At 27.6% G+C, this 15,086-nt stretch overlaps 1 protein-coding gene across 1 annotated transcript; it reads right to left on the bottom strand.

The window, feature by feature from the left end:
* Positions 1-2,845: 2,845 nt before the first annotated feature.
* Positions 2,846-5,650, bottom strand: LOC112757826 (two-component response regulator ORR22-like). Its single transcript, XM_025806379.3, has 5 exons — positions 5,530-5,650; positions 5,058-5,210; positions 4,443-4,811; positions 2,945-4,017; positions 2,846-2,857 (listed from the first exon to the last, which is right to left on the bottom strand). The coding sequence occupies exons 1-5, from the start codon at positions 5,648-5,650 to the stop codon at positions 2,846-2,848; spliced, it is 1,728 nt and encodes a 575-aa protein (XP_025662164.1).
* Between the last annotated feature and the right edge of the window lie 9,436 nt (positions 5,651-15,086).

The raw sequence follows: 15,086 nt of genomic DNA, 5'->3' as shown, positions 1-15,086 counted from the left end.
ATACCGGTGTTCCAATTGTTTTAACCGTTGATCTGAATTATAAAAAAAAATATATAATATATATTAATTAAAATCAACGGTTAAAACAAATGGAACACAGTGTTTCGATACACTTGAAATTTTTCCCATAGTATATATGTGCGTGTGGATTGAATAAATTAAAGCAAGTGCAAATCAGTTTTTATTGCGAGCACGCATATTCAAATAGGATTTTAATCCACCGTGATACACAGATCTTAAGCTTGCAGCAGCTACATTTCAAGCCAAATATCAACTCTCTAATATCAACCAGGAGACACATCACACATGAGGCAACACAAAGTATGGCCATGGGTATGGCTTTGGGGGGTTAATACTCATTATTTCTAATGTGTTGCTTTACGTAATATAATGATTATTAATGAGTAAGTATTCTTTTACTCTTCTATCGAAAAAAAATGTTTCTGTAAAATTCATAGATCAAAATTATATTTATGTAAGATATATATATTAAAAAGGTTTTTTATTATTTTAAATAAATTAACTTAAAAAATCATATTGCTTTGACTAATATCATTTTTTTAATTTGAACTTATTTTCACTTCAATCAACAACGATTAGATTCGATTCTTAAAATCATGAATAAAAGCCGAATTTATCTTAAAAAATATAATTATAGATAGATTTCTAATTTTTAAATTCTAACAAATATTTAAAATCTAATTAAAACAAAGACTAAATTTTGAACAAAGACAATTTTATGGTGTCTATAATTTTTTTTTATCTAAATGTGAGTGTTGACAAATGAAATTTATTATTCTTTTTAAAAAATGGATAAGATATATTTGTTCTCCTTGAAGTTTGTTAAAAATTTTAAAAATATTTTTAAATTTTATTTTGTTTTAATTTTATCAAAAAATTTGGATTTGCATCAAATATATTCCTGCAAATTTTTCAAAAACTTTGGAATGAATTTAATAACAATTTTACAAGAATAATCTTCAATATAAGTAAATTAAAAATAACTGTCATGCATTATTTTTGAATTAGTCCTAAACTTTTTGAAAATTTAGCTGTTAGGAATATATTTGATACAAATCGAAAACTTCAAAAACAAAATTGACATAAAATAAAATTTAGAAGTATATTTTTAATTTTTTTAACAAATTTCAATAACAAAAATTATATTTTACCCTTTTAAAAAATTAGATCATGTATTATTTATAAACACCATGGTACACACCTTGGAACAATTCGGGAGCACTTTACCATGGTATAATAAACTAATAATGCTGCTTTTCGTGGGTCAAAAAAGAATTTACATTTTAGTACGGAAAGCCCTTTTTTTTATTGTAATAGTCTTATACTCTTATTCTTGCTTGTTGAACCACTAACAAATTGGGTATGGAAAAAAAGCATGTCTGCACAAAATTAAACATTGTTAATAACATAATGCCTCTATCTATGTTGACCCACCCATGCATGGATAACATACATCACAACGCAATTCTCAATCCCTTGTTCTTGGAAGAAAGAAACTAAGTAATCTTGAATCTGTCCCAAAAAATTAAGAAACATAAAAATATATAATAGAGGGCAAATAATAAAAGATTTGTCACGATCCCAAGTTCTTCAAGCATGTTATGATATTGCATTACATATGTGGGTCTCACATAGATGTTCCACCAGTAGAATAATTGTCACACAAGAAGTCTCCTTCTGGTAATTTTATCTTGTCTTGTTTCTGTGTCACAGAAAATGAAAATTTAGCTATTTTTAGTATCTCAAAAATACATGTAATAATATTAATTTAGTTCCTGAAAGATATGTGATGAGTCTATTGAAAATTTTTGACATGGTTTGGTTCTTAGAGAAGGTTTAACATCTAGACTTTGCTATGTAACAAATGCATGATACTAAATAAGTTGATGATTTTATAAGATATACAAGAATAAAATAGAACCACATATCTTTTTGTAAGCTAAGTAACTTGGGTAGCGTTTGTTTTGAGGTACTGAGACAGAGACTGAGAAACTGAGACTCAGTATCGTGTTTGTTAGTTCAGAGACTGGTACTAAAATTTCTGTCTCTGCCTCCAAAATTTCAGTATTTCAGTACCTCCAAAAAGTATGGACACAGGAGACTAAAATTTTTAAAGATGGAAACTGAAACTTTAATAACATTTTATACCTAAAATACTCTCATTTTAATTAATTAATTCCAATTTTACCCTTTGTGCAAATTAAATTAGAGTTTCATTCTTGTTTCAATTCCTGTCTCCAATTTTGCACCAAACAGAATACTAAGATTTATTTCAATCTCTGTCTCTTAGTATCTGTCTCTCAGTCTCAGTCTTTCTGTCTCTATCTCTCTACCAAACGCTACCTTAAGGAACTAAAGTGATAGTAGAAATATTGTAAATACTGAAGTAATATAAACATATATCATTCAAAAGAATAAGACTTTTGTCGCAAATTTTTTAGAGACTAAATAAGAGAAAGCATAGAAAGTTAACTTTTAGTTTGTCAACTTAGTCAATTTTAGTATTTAGGGTTATAATTTAAGATTTAGAGTTAAAAATTTATGATTTAAAATCTAAAATTTAATATAAATAAAATAATTTTAGAAAAGTTAGTCAATGTTAATTGAAAAAAAATTAGTTACTTAACTTTACTCACCAAATTAACCTCACATATATTCTTTATGATTGCAGTAGAAGAAGAGGAAAAAGAGGACGAGAACGACAAGGAAGAAGAATGTCTATAATAATAACAACCAAATAAACTAAATCTTAGAACAAATTATTAAACAAACTGAAATTTAGTTTAAATAGAATTTGAACCAACTTATTAACAACTATCCGTGCCTATAACCAATTCTAGTAGAAAGAAATGAAAATAACAAAAAACTATTAAAATGATTTGTTTTAAAAGTAAAAGTAGAAGAAAAATGGCAAGTGTATTACCTGTTTCATAATTTCATTGACAAAGTCTTCCAAGGAACCAGCATTATTAGAAATGTGAGTGTTCCGAGTCTTGTACAACTGATGTGGCTTCAGTGAAGAATCTTCAGTCAAATCAATAACCCCATCATGCTTCATTTGCGATGCATCACAAAAATCAAAATCCAAGTTTCTGTTGAAGCTTGAATTTGAAAATGGATCAATAAGGCCACTCAATGCATGGTAATTTCCATTCTGATTATTGTTATTATTGTTACTATTCCACCCTTGAAATTGCACATTGTTACTATTGTTATTGTTGGTGAAATTCACTCCTTGGAAATTCAAATCAGTGAATGAATCATGGGATTGGCTAGAGAGTGAAGTGATTGATGAAGCACCACTAAGATTCCCACCTTGAAAAGTTGAAGAATTCATCAAAGTGTTGCATTCATTTGACCAAATATCATTGTTGCAACTATTACCATGATGATGATCAAGTAAAGAAGGGAATGAAATTTGTTCTTGGGAAGAAGATCCTACAGAATTTGGAATATTATCATAGATTCCACCTTGATGATTCTGTTCCAAGATCAAACCATTGTTGGAAACTCCCAAAATGGGAGAGCTTGGTTTCTGTCTAACAAAACTCTGTTTAGAATCAAAGATAGTGCTCAAGTTTGGAACAGAATTAAGTCCTCCTCCGGAGAGATAAGTCTGATTGTTATTGCTGCGGCCGCGGCCGAGCAAGCCGGAAGATGGGAACTGAAATTGGGTATCATTGGAATTGAAACCATGAGCATTGAGGGCTGAAGGAGTGTTGAATCTATTAAGCATGTTAGAAGGTGAAAAAGATCTTAAGCCATAACCAGAGTTATTATTGAGTGTTTGTAATTGTCCAATTCCGCTTAGAGGATTCATTCTCAGATATGATGTGTCTGCACTGCTGAAGGCTGATCCAATGTTAGAGTGTTGTTGGTTTGACATGTTGCTCACTCTTCTCAGATAAAGCCTATATTTCTGAAGATGACTTGCCACATTCTCCCTTGTAAGCTTTTCAACATTCATTAAGTCAAGAATTTTTTTAGGTACAGCCTCTGCCAACCAAGAACAAAAACATGAACATGACATGATATTTTGTTTGATTAGGATCTTGTAGCAAAAAAGCTATTTAGAGGATCCAAACTCCAACAGATCATGTTTGTTTTTTTTTCCAAAATCAATTCTTCCATTTAGAATTGATCAAGAAAGAAGCACTAAATATAAACCATTATTTACTTCAAAAGTAATGCCTAACAAAAATCAATACGATTTTTTAGTAATTAATCGATTTAAAATAATCAAATAGATTTTTTTTAAAAAAAATCATATATTTATAAATAAATATATTATATTATTTTATTCAACCGTATTTAAAATTTAATAAATATAGTTAATTTTTTTATAAAAAAAATAATTTTTTCACTCAAGTAATTTTTAAAACCTTGATAAACACAGCATAGGGAGAGAGTGGAGAAATTACTGTCAATGCCTAATTGCTCGACGGCAGTGACAAATTTGTGGTGCAAGTCGACGGACCAAACCACGCGAGGCTTCTTTTGCGCCGACGGATCATCACCGTTGTCATGGTCATTTTCATCCTCCTCCTCCTCTTCCTCTTCCTCTTCTTGTTCCTTCCTCTTTTTATTTGCCTTTGAACTCTGATCTGAATCAGGATTTTCGTGGTTGTTACTAGGTTTTTCTGGCTCCTGGGAATCATTCTTGTTCCTCCTAATTACATGCTGCCAAATATTCTTCAGCTCCTCAATTCTAACAGGTTTCACCAGATAGAAACATGCTCCATGCATGATTCCCTTCATCATCACTCTTGGATCATCATCTACAGATAACACTAAACAAAACAACAAACACATATATATGTATTCTCCAAACAAATAAATAAATAAATAGAAAATAATTATACTACACTGACATAAAATATACGCTAAAATATAAAATAAACATTATTTTTACACAAATATATGATGACTGATTTTAATGTCAAATAATACGTTTATAAAACAATTAAGAAGTATAAAATTAATCAACAAAATTTAGACAAAAATAATGGAAAAGATTTTGATATAGCCTTGCTTACTTATGACAGGTAAGTCCATCTCAAGTCCAACAAGCTCAAGAAGCTTGAAACCATCCATGTCTGGCATGTGAACGTCACTGATTACCAGATCAAACTTGTTCTTCTTCTCTCTCAATAGCTTCAATGCTGTTATTGCATTGTTTGTGGTTGTTACTGCAAAATACAAAGCAGAATAACATTACTTTGTTAATTAGATACGGTGAAATAAGAAATTACAAATTCTGAATAATATCATAAAAACCTAGCTATAACAACAGAAACAAAAATTCACTACCAAAATCAATTTAGTTAATTGAATAATAGATGGATCCTTATTATCTAACGTTTCCAAGATTATCAATACAAAAATTTGCTTTACTTCATGGATAATAATTTCAGATGAGCACACATTTAGAATTCAAATATCAAACAAAACTTATGATAAAATTTGCTAATATATAGAATAGAAGAATACGATCGGAAAAAGGTGAACCTTGATAATGACACTTTTGGAGTAAAGTCTTCAAAACTATAAGACATGTTCGATCATCATCAACAGCAAGAACACGCATTCCTTTAGGAAAATGATGATCTTTTTCATCCATCACTGCCATTTTTTCTAAGAAGAGGTGTAAACTTGAACCTATTAACCAGAACAGAATCTATGGAAGAAGATCGTTGATACGAAGAAATAGAATTAAGAGAAAAAAGTTGTTTTTGTGAGTGTAACTATAGAATGAGAAAGATAACGAATCTTGAACTATATAATTATTTGTGTATTATAATGGATTAATATATAAAATATAATAATATGAAAGAGTATAGAGAGTGGAATAATGGAGAATGAGAATTAATTTGACCTTTCTCTCTTTCCACTTTTGGACACAATTAGATAACAACCAACATAGAAATAGAAATAGAAAGAATCATGGAATTCAATTTTTTCCTGGAATGTTAGGCGCGTGAGGTGGACGCGCTTGAAAGATAATCATTATTATTACCACAATGACAACTTGTTTTGTACTTTGTTTGACAAATTTTAAGGATTCCTTCATCTTCACGGGTTTTTCTTTTTATTATTATTATTATTATTATTATTATTAGGGTTAGGCCACGTTGGTTTAAATTTTCTTGGAATAATGGAGCAGTATCTATTCATTTATTGTTAGATGATTCTTGCTAACAAATTCATGATGAGGCATTTTAATTTCCTTCCTCTTGTATCTCCATTAATATTTTTTTCTCTCTTTCTCCGTAAATTCGGTTTATGAAATGAAATATTTGAGTTTTACTCTATGTTTATTCATTTAATTTGTCTTTTATTTGTGGAGTTTTTTTCACTTAAATAAAATAAACACAATTTAAAATAACTTGATTTCTCTAAAGTAATTTTTAAAACGTAAATACATTTTTTTAATAATATATGAATCGTCTTAGGATTTTGAGGCTGCGTTTGTTTTTAGAGATGGAACACTGGGACAGGTATACCAAGACACAAAATCGTATTTGACAGATAAAATATGAACAGAGACATTGTGTAAATACTGAATTAGTGTATTTTGTGTCTATTTTGACGGGAAGAACACAGAGACACTAACAAAAAATACAACTTATTTTTTATTTTTTCTTTTATTATTCTTGTTGATTTTTTATAATTAAAATTTTTTATTATTATATTTTTCTTCTCAAATTTTCAAATAAAAAAATGTGAATAAATTGGATTTTCATAATTTGTTATACTTTATCACTAAACAGAATACAAGAATACAAAATTTTGTGTCTCCGTTGTCTTGTTCTCAATGTCTTGTCTTGTCCTCTTCTCAAAAACAAACGCAGTTTGTATCATATGTTAACAATTACACCTAGGACGATTTACGCATGAATGTTTTAGGGAAATAACTCATAAATCGTGTCAAAGTTCACAGCTTTATATATTAACAATTACACCTAGGACAATTTTCATTGCAAACTAGGCCACATGTCAGAACGAGACTTGAAGATTCTTGTAGAATGTAATCTCATTCTCCGGCTCAAATCGGTAAACTTACCGTTTTGTAAGCACTGCGTTACAAGCAAACAACATAGATTGACGTTTGGTAGATCAATTGCTCGGAGCAAGCACATATTGGAGTTGATTCATTCTGATGTGTGGGAATCGCCAGAGATGTCCCTAGGAGGAGCAAAATATCTTGTATCATTTATTGATGATTACTCTAGGAGGCTATGGGTGTACCCGATCAAGAAGAAGTCAGACGTGTTTGCGATGTTCAAAGAGTTCAAAGCAAAGCTAGAACTTGAACCTGGAAAGAAGATCGAGTGTTTAAGGACATATAATGGAGGAGAATATGTCGATGGTGATTTTCTAACATTTTGCAAGCAAGCAGGTATTCAACGGCAATTCACGGTTGCATACACACCTCAGCAAAATGGTGTAGAAGAGCGAATGAATAGGACTCTCCTAGAAAAAACACGAGCTATGTTACAAACTGCAGGTTTAGCTAAGTCTTTTTAGGCAAAAGCTGTTAAAACCGCCTGTTATGTGATAAATCGATCACCATCAACTGCAATTGGGTTGAAGACACCAATGAAGATGTGGTAAGGTAAGCCACCTAATTATTCTTCTTTACATATATTTGGTTTTCCTGTGTACGTAATGTACAATTCCCAGGAAAGAACAAAGATGGACCCAAAGTCTAGAAAATATATATTCTTGGGTTATGCTGACGGAGTTAAGGGGTATCGCCTGTGGGATCCCACTGCCCGCAAGGCAGTTGTCAGTAGAGATGTGATATTTGCAGAAGATGAATTGCAAAAGGAACAAGAAAATGACAGCACTGTTAAAGAGATAACCACTGTTCGAATAGATGAAAAATACAGAGAAGGTGATCTTTCTGAAGCAGAACCACAGCACGGAGAACAAGAAGCAGAGGCCAATGACATAGAAGTTCGTCGATCCACTCGACAAAGAAGAATACCATCATGGCACTCAAATTATGTTTTGACAAACCATGATGCATATTATCTTTTGACAGAAGATAGAGAACCAACAACTTTTATAGAGGCTATGCGTAATCCAAATGCTTCTATGTGAATGACAGCAATGCAAGAAGAAATTGGGGCATTACATAGAAACCATACCTGAAAACTTGTTGAACTTCCAGCAGGTCGGAAAGCCATTGGTAATAAATGAGTTTACAAGATCAAACGAGATAGTAATGATCAGGTGGAACGATATCGTGCAAGATTGGTTGTCAAGGGATATGCTCAGAAAGAAGGTGTTAACTTCAATGAAATATTTTCTCCAGTGGTGAGACTAACTACTATTAGAGTAGTTTTGGCTATGTGTGCTGCATTTGATTTACATCTAGAGCAATTAGATGTAAAGACTGCTTTTCTTCATGGAGAACTTGAAGAAGAGATATATATGCACCAACCAGAAGGTTTTGAAGAACAAGGAAAAGAAAACTTGGTTTGCAGGTTAACTAAATCTCTGTACGGTCTAAAGCAGGCGCCAAGGTGTTGGTACAAGAGATTTGATTCTTTCATTATTAGCCTTGGATACAACAGACTTAGTTCAGATCATTGTACTTATTACAAGAGGTCTGGTGATAATGATTTCATCATTCTGCTGTTGTATGTGGATGACATGTTGGTGGTAGGTCCCAACAAAGATCAAATCCAAGAATTGAAGGCACAGTTGGCTAGGGAGTTTGATATGAAAGACTTGGGACCAGCAAACAAGATTTTAGGGATGCAAATTTACCGAGACAAAAAATATAGGAAGATTTGGCTATCACAAAAGAATTATTTGAAGAAAATTTTGCAACGCTTCAATATACAAGAATGTAAGCCAATTTCAACCCTACTTCCTATAAATTTCAAATTATCCTCAAGTATTTGCCCTAATAGTGAAGCAGAGAGGATGGAAATGTCTCGAGTACCGTATGGATCAGCGGTGGGAAGCCTTATGTATGCCATGATCTGTACAAGGCTAGATATTGCTCAAGCAGTTGCGGTGGTAATTCGATTTATGGCAGATCCGGGTAAAGAGCATTGGAATGTTGTTAAAAGGATCTTGAGATACATCAAAGGGACCTCGAATGTTGCATTATGTTTTGGAGGATCGGAATTCATTGTCAATGGATATGTCGACTCAGATTTTGCAGGTGATCTTGATAAACGAAAATCTACTACAAGATATGTGTTCATGCTTGTAGGAGGAGCTGTGAGCTGGCTATCTAAATTACAAACTGTCGTAGCTTTATCTACTACAGAAGCTGAATATACGGCAGCTACACAAGCATGCAAGGAAGCTATTTGGATCCAAAGGTTGATAGAAGAACTCGGGCACAAACAACATAAGATTTATGTGTATTATGACAGTCAGAGTGCCTTGCACATTGCAATGAATCTTGCCTTTCATTCAAGAACAAAACACATTGGAGTACAATATCACTTTATTCGGGAAGTAGTAGAAGAAGGAAGTGTTGATATGCAGAAGATTCACACGAAAGATAACCTAGCAGATGCCATGACAAAACCAATCAACACAGAAAAGTTTGAATGGTGTAGATCCTCATAGGGCCTATGGAATACATGAGCAACATGAATTTTAAAAATTTATCAAAATTAGCTTTAAGTGGGAGATTGTGAAAAAATAGTAAAGCTAATTTTAGAAAATATATAAATAAATAATAACTAAATAAAATGAAAGGTAATAAACAATCTTAGTTTATAACCTTAGAATTTTAATGGTTGAAAAAGAGAATAATTATATACCTATAATTAACAGATGGTTCATATTGAAGAGACTCGCATATAAATTGAGTTTTTCTTTAATTCATTTCAATCAAGTCATCCAGATAGAATTACATAATATTTTTTTGATTAGTTTTCTCCTATATATGATAGAGAGAAGTGTGTTCTCCTTTTGTCAAGAGAGAGTGTTATTGTAATCTCCTTGTGATAGAAAGAAGTTGTAATTCTCAAAGAAAGCTATTCAATTGTTTCAATATTTTATACAAATTTCTAATTGTTCATCTCTATGTTTTGCTGTGTCATTTGTACCATAAATGTGTTCTTTCCTAATTTATTTAAAAATAGATGTAGATATATCAATTATTTTTAAAAGAGTATTTATTTAATATAATATAAAAATAAATATCAATAAAAATTATATACATCAACATCCTATTTTAAAAATAAATTGATACAATACAATTTGATCTTTTTAATGAAATTAATAATTAAAATTATAAAAAAATAATTGAAAATTATACAAACTCAAAGAAAAAAATGACAGAAAAAAATTATATAAAAAATATAAATTTTATAAAAACTTAAATTTATGTTACTCAAAACGACGTGAATTTATATTATGCAAAATTATATTTTTTAATTAACACCCTTTTGATTCATTTTTTTAAAAAAATTTAAATTTATGTATAAAAATTTAGTACTCTTCTAATTATAATTTGTCAGTACTCTTTTTTTATTTAATTTGGCCTTTCTAATAGAATTAATAATTAAAATTATAAAAAGTATATTTTTTAAGTTAAAATTTAAATAAATATAATTTAAATTAAAATTTTAATTAAATTTAATAACAATAAACATATTCATATTATTGTACTCATACAATTAATTATATTTATTCAGTTTTAAAAAAGTTAACTATTTTAAATGAGTAATTTTAAGTGAAAAAATTGATGTACTGTATTAATTTTAAATTAAAAAATTATAAATTAATTTTAAATTAAAAAATTATAAATAAAAGTATCCGTGTTATTTTAAAATTTTAAAATTTAAATATAACATATCTCAACAAAATATATAGATATATATAATACTTCAAATTACATCTAAAAAATGTAATTGACAAGTTAAGGAAGAATAAATCTATGGGGTTTCCTAATTCTCCTGTATTAACTAGTTGAAGGTAAATCGTGACAGGATAATCCCTAAAGTTGAACATGATTAGCGTCAGAGAAATGAGAGTTAGCCTTCGCACGTAAATCGTGCTAGTCCTATATAATTTAGCCTCAAATCACGTAACTCCTCGATTTATAAGCAATGTATAAACCTGTGAACCCTTACGCGATTTATGAGTAATTCCCCTAAAGTATTTGTGCATAAATCGTTTTAGAGTGTCATGGTTAATATATTATATAATCCTTAAAATCTGAGGACGATTTATATATTATTAAGAAGAGGATATTTACGTTTTGAAAATTATTTTAAAAAAATCAAGTAATTTTAGGTTGTGTTTATTTTATTTAAATGAAAAAACTTATTTTTGGACGTCATGAATCACCAATTATACAAACATCAAACGTAAATTTGCTAGCTATAACATAGTCAGAAATTGTTAGCAATTTAAAAAAAAAATGGAAAGATTATGAAAAGTTTATTTTGATATTTCTAATGTATAAAATTTTTAAAAAATTATTTTTTTATTACTTCTCTATTTATAATACTTTTAAATAGTATTTTAATTTTTTTTTCCTTAAAAAATAGTGATTTTTTTTAAGTCAGTGATCAGAGTGAAAGCTTTTTTTACACTGTAGAAGGTCGATCCTTAGAATAATACAATTATGTATCTTTTAAATTATTTTTTAGTCCATTTTTATTATATTAAATTAAAAATTAAAACAAATATATTTAAATAAATTTAGATAAAAAGATAAATAGATCATTGATATTTTGGTCTGTAAACATTTAAATTTTTGAATATTTAAAAATACAATTTAACTTATAAGTTTATGGTAACCTTCTATTTAAATAACAATAATCAATCATTTTAAATTATCAATTTATAGTTCATTTGACAATGGAAATCAGCTCAAAAAAAACCTTAAAAAATATTTTTTTGACATTATTGCATGCTCATATACTTCCACAAAATAGGAAAACGGATATAATGTATATGGAATACTATAACTTGCAGGATATGGACTAGTTTGAAAAAATTAATAACACAAATGATAAGGAGAAATTATAGCCATATAAAAATGTTTACAACTGAGTTTAATTGACATGTATACATTTTTTTTTCTTCTTTCTTTTTTCTTCTTTCCTATCAATTAGGATTGCGTGTCTACTCAACTCTACACATAAAATTTTGGAGAATTTAATTTGACTCAATCTAAGAAGAAAAAAAAAAAAAAGGGTAAAAACTTGAGTTAAAATTCTGTAAACCCATATGAAACTGTTATACAATAAAATAACGCTGTCAATAGAGACTGTTGTACAATAAAATAACGCTGTCAATAGATTATTATACATTATTCCATGCATATATACCTTATATAGTTTCTCCATTTTCAAGTTTTTTTTTTTTTTTTCACTTTAGAGGCTCATTTTTTCTTTATCCCACAGTACTATACTCCGATGGATACACTTAGTTTTCTGTAATCACTACTTCTCACACTCTTATGAGTGACATGATAAGGAGTATTTTATTTTATTTTTCAGATGCAAATAGTAATTGAATCTAAAAATATTTAATAGTTAGGACAAAAATTATTATATTGAACTAGTTTTAATTTTTAAATAAACGTGATTTTTTTTGAAAAATTATAAAAGACAAAAAAGTTTAATTGAATACAATAATATATATAGTTACTCTTTACTTAAACAGTTAAACTAATGTTTCTTTCAAACAATATAGTGAAATAAATTAGACTAATGTAAACATATGTTATGAACACTACTCATCATGTATTATATTAGTAACATAAAATTTAAAATTAGTGGGGACAAGTGTCCCTACACAATATTATATAATATTATAATTCGACTTTTATAAAAAAAAAAAATTGGTGTCTATAAAAATTATATTTAATTTAACTAAAAGTAGAGATAAAACATAACATAATCCACTTTTTTATGTTTAAATTTTATAATAAGTGAAATTTAGACCTATAAAATATACCTTTGAAAAATATATTTCGCTTTGACATGCATTTGTTCCATCTTTTGTGAGTCAGAAGTCAAATTTTATTGTTAAAATATTAGATATGTATTGTAGTTATTCAGTAACTCGTTCATGCATCAAACTTTTCTCCTATTATCTGCCAAAATTTTATATATACTAAAATATATTTCTTATTTTTAATATTTGTAATTTTTAAAATATTTTTAATATTTAATTTTATTCAATTTTGTCCTTAATATTTTTGATTTATTTAATTTATTTTTAACGTTTTTAATTTATATCAAAATTATTCCTAAAAATTTTTTATTTTGTCCCTAATATTTTCTATGGAATTAATATTCAAAAATAATTTTGACACAAATTAAAAATATTAAAAAAATTAAATGCAACTAAATATTAAGAATTTATTTGAAAAAAATTACAAAAAAAAAGATAAAAAGTATAATTTACCCTTTTTATATTAGTTTATAAGTTACTTCATTTTAACCTTTCCTAAAATATTGAGTATAAAGTTGGAAAAATAAACATAAGAGTAAATTTAAAATGAGACCTAGTATTAATATTTTTAAATCTATTATGTATTGCATCTCTTTAAATTTTGCACGGATGTATCCGGATCAGATTGGATTTGGATATGACCAAATTCTAGATGTGATCGGCACTAAAATTATCGGATCGAATCTAATAACTATATTTTTTGGTTCAAATAAGATATTAGATATATCCAATTAAAAAAATACAAAATTTTCTAAAAATTTTAAAATTAAAAAAGCGAAAAAAATTATTTTTCCCTCTCTTTTATACTTATTTACTTCTAAAACACTATTAAACAATATTTAAAAAAAAATACATACATATATATATATATAGTTAGTATAAACTAAAAAAATATATTTTTTAAACATAGCATAACATAACATAATATTTTCTTAAGCATAACATAACATAATATAATTTTTTATTTACTTTATGGATATACATATTAGATTTGTGGATACAAAAATTAAATCTTATTTATATCAGTAAGAAAAATGCCATTATATATATATATATATATATATATATATATATATATATATATATATAAACTAAAAAAATATATTTTTAAACATAGCATAACATAACATAACATAATATTTTCTTAAGCATAACATAACATAATATAATTTTTTATTTACTTTATGGATATACATATTAGATTTGTGGATACAAAAATTAAATCTTATTTATATCAGTAAGAAAAATGCCATTCAAAGCCACCAAGGTGTCATTCTTCTTGTTAATATATATAAACTATAATATATATATAGATATTTTTTATTAAATAGTTTACTTCTATTTAATTTAATTTATTTTTAGTTATAAAATCACTCATTCTTAAATTAATTATATTTTTATTTAATAATAATTATAAACTCATTTATTTTTTCTTTTCATAATTATATAATACCTATTAATATTATTTTTCAATAAATATTTATAGTATATAATAGTATAATAGATATAAATTAATTAATAAATTATTAAAATTTAAAAATAATAATTATTTTAATATAACAATAAAATAAAAATATTTATGATAGGATAAAATTAACAAAATACTTATTATTTTTATTTCATATTGTTTTAGAATAGCTAAATATTCTTAAAATATTAGTGAAAATATGTATTTTAAGTTTTAATTTTAAATTTTTTACTATTTTTTATTTTTTATTTATATAGGATCGGATCAACTAGTTTAATCAGTGATCCACCGGCTGAACCAATGATCTAGTAACCTGATCGGTTCTGGTCCAGTTTTAACAACTATGGTATCTAGAAAATCAATGTTTTTTATTTTTGGTTCTTTTTTTTAACGGGTTTTTTGTTTGATTTTGAACAAGTCCAATTCTTTTAGCATATTCTATGTTTTTTTTACTGGCCCTAAATTTTTCTTTCATAGCTTGAATGGATCAGGACTCGGTTTTACTAGAGGAAAGGGTCATGATATAAAGAAATTGGGCCTTCAACTTAGAGGGCTGAACAAAAATCTTAAGAGAGATCCAGTCCGTAAAAATCAGAGAACTCCGAACTCTCGAGAAAAAATGAATATAAATAAAAGGGAATCTTTTTTC

The sequence above is a fragment of the Arachis hypogaea genome, chromosome 6, assembly GCF_003086295.3.
Source record: "Arachis hypogaea cultivar Tifrunner chromosome 6, arahy.Tifrunner.gnm2.J5K5, whole genome shotgun sequence".
Classification (NCBI taxonomy): Eukaryota; Viridiplantae; Streptophyta; class Magnoliopsida; order Fabales; family Fabaceae; genus Arachis; species Arachis hypogaea.
The sequence above is the reverse complement of the archived record's forward strand: the minus strand, read 5'-3'. Positions and strand labels throughout refer to the sequence as shown.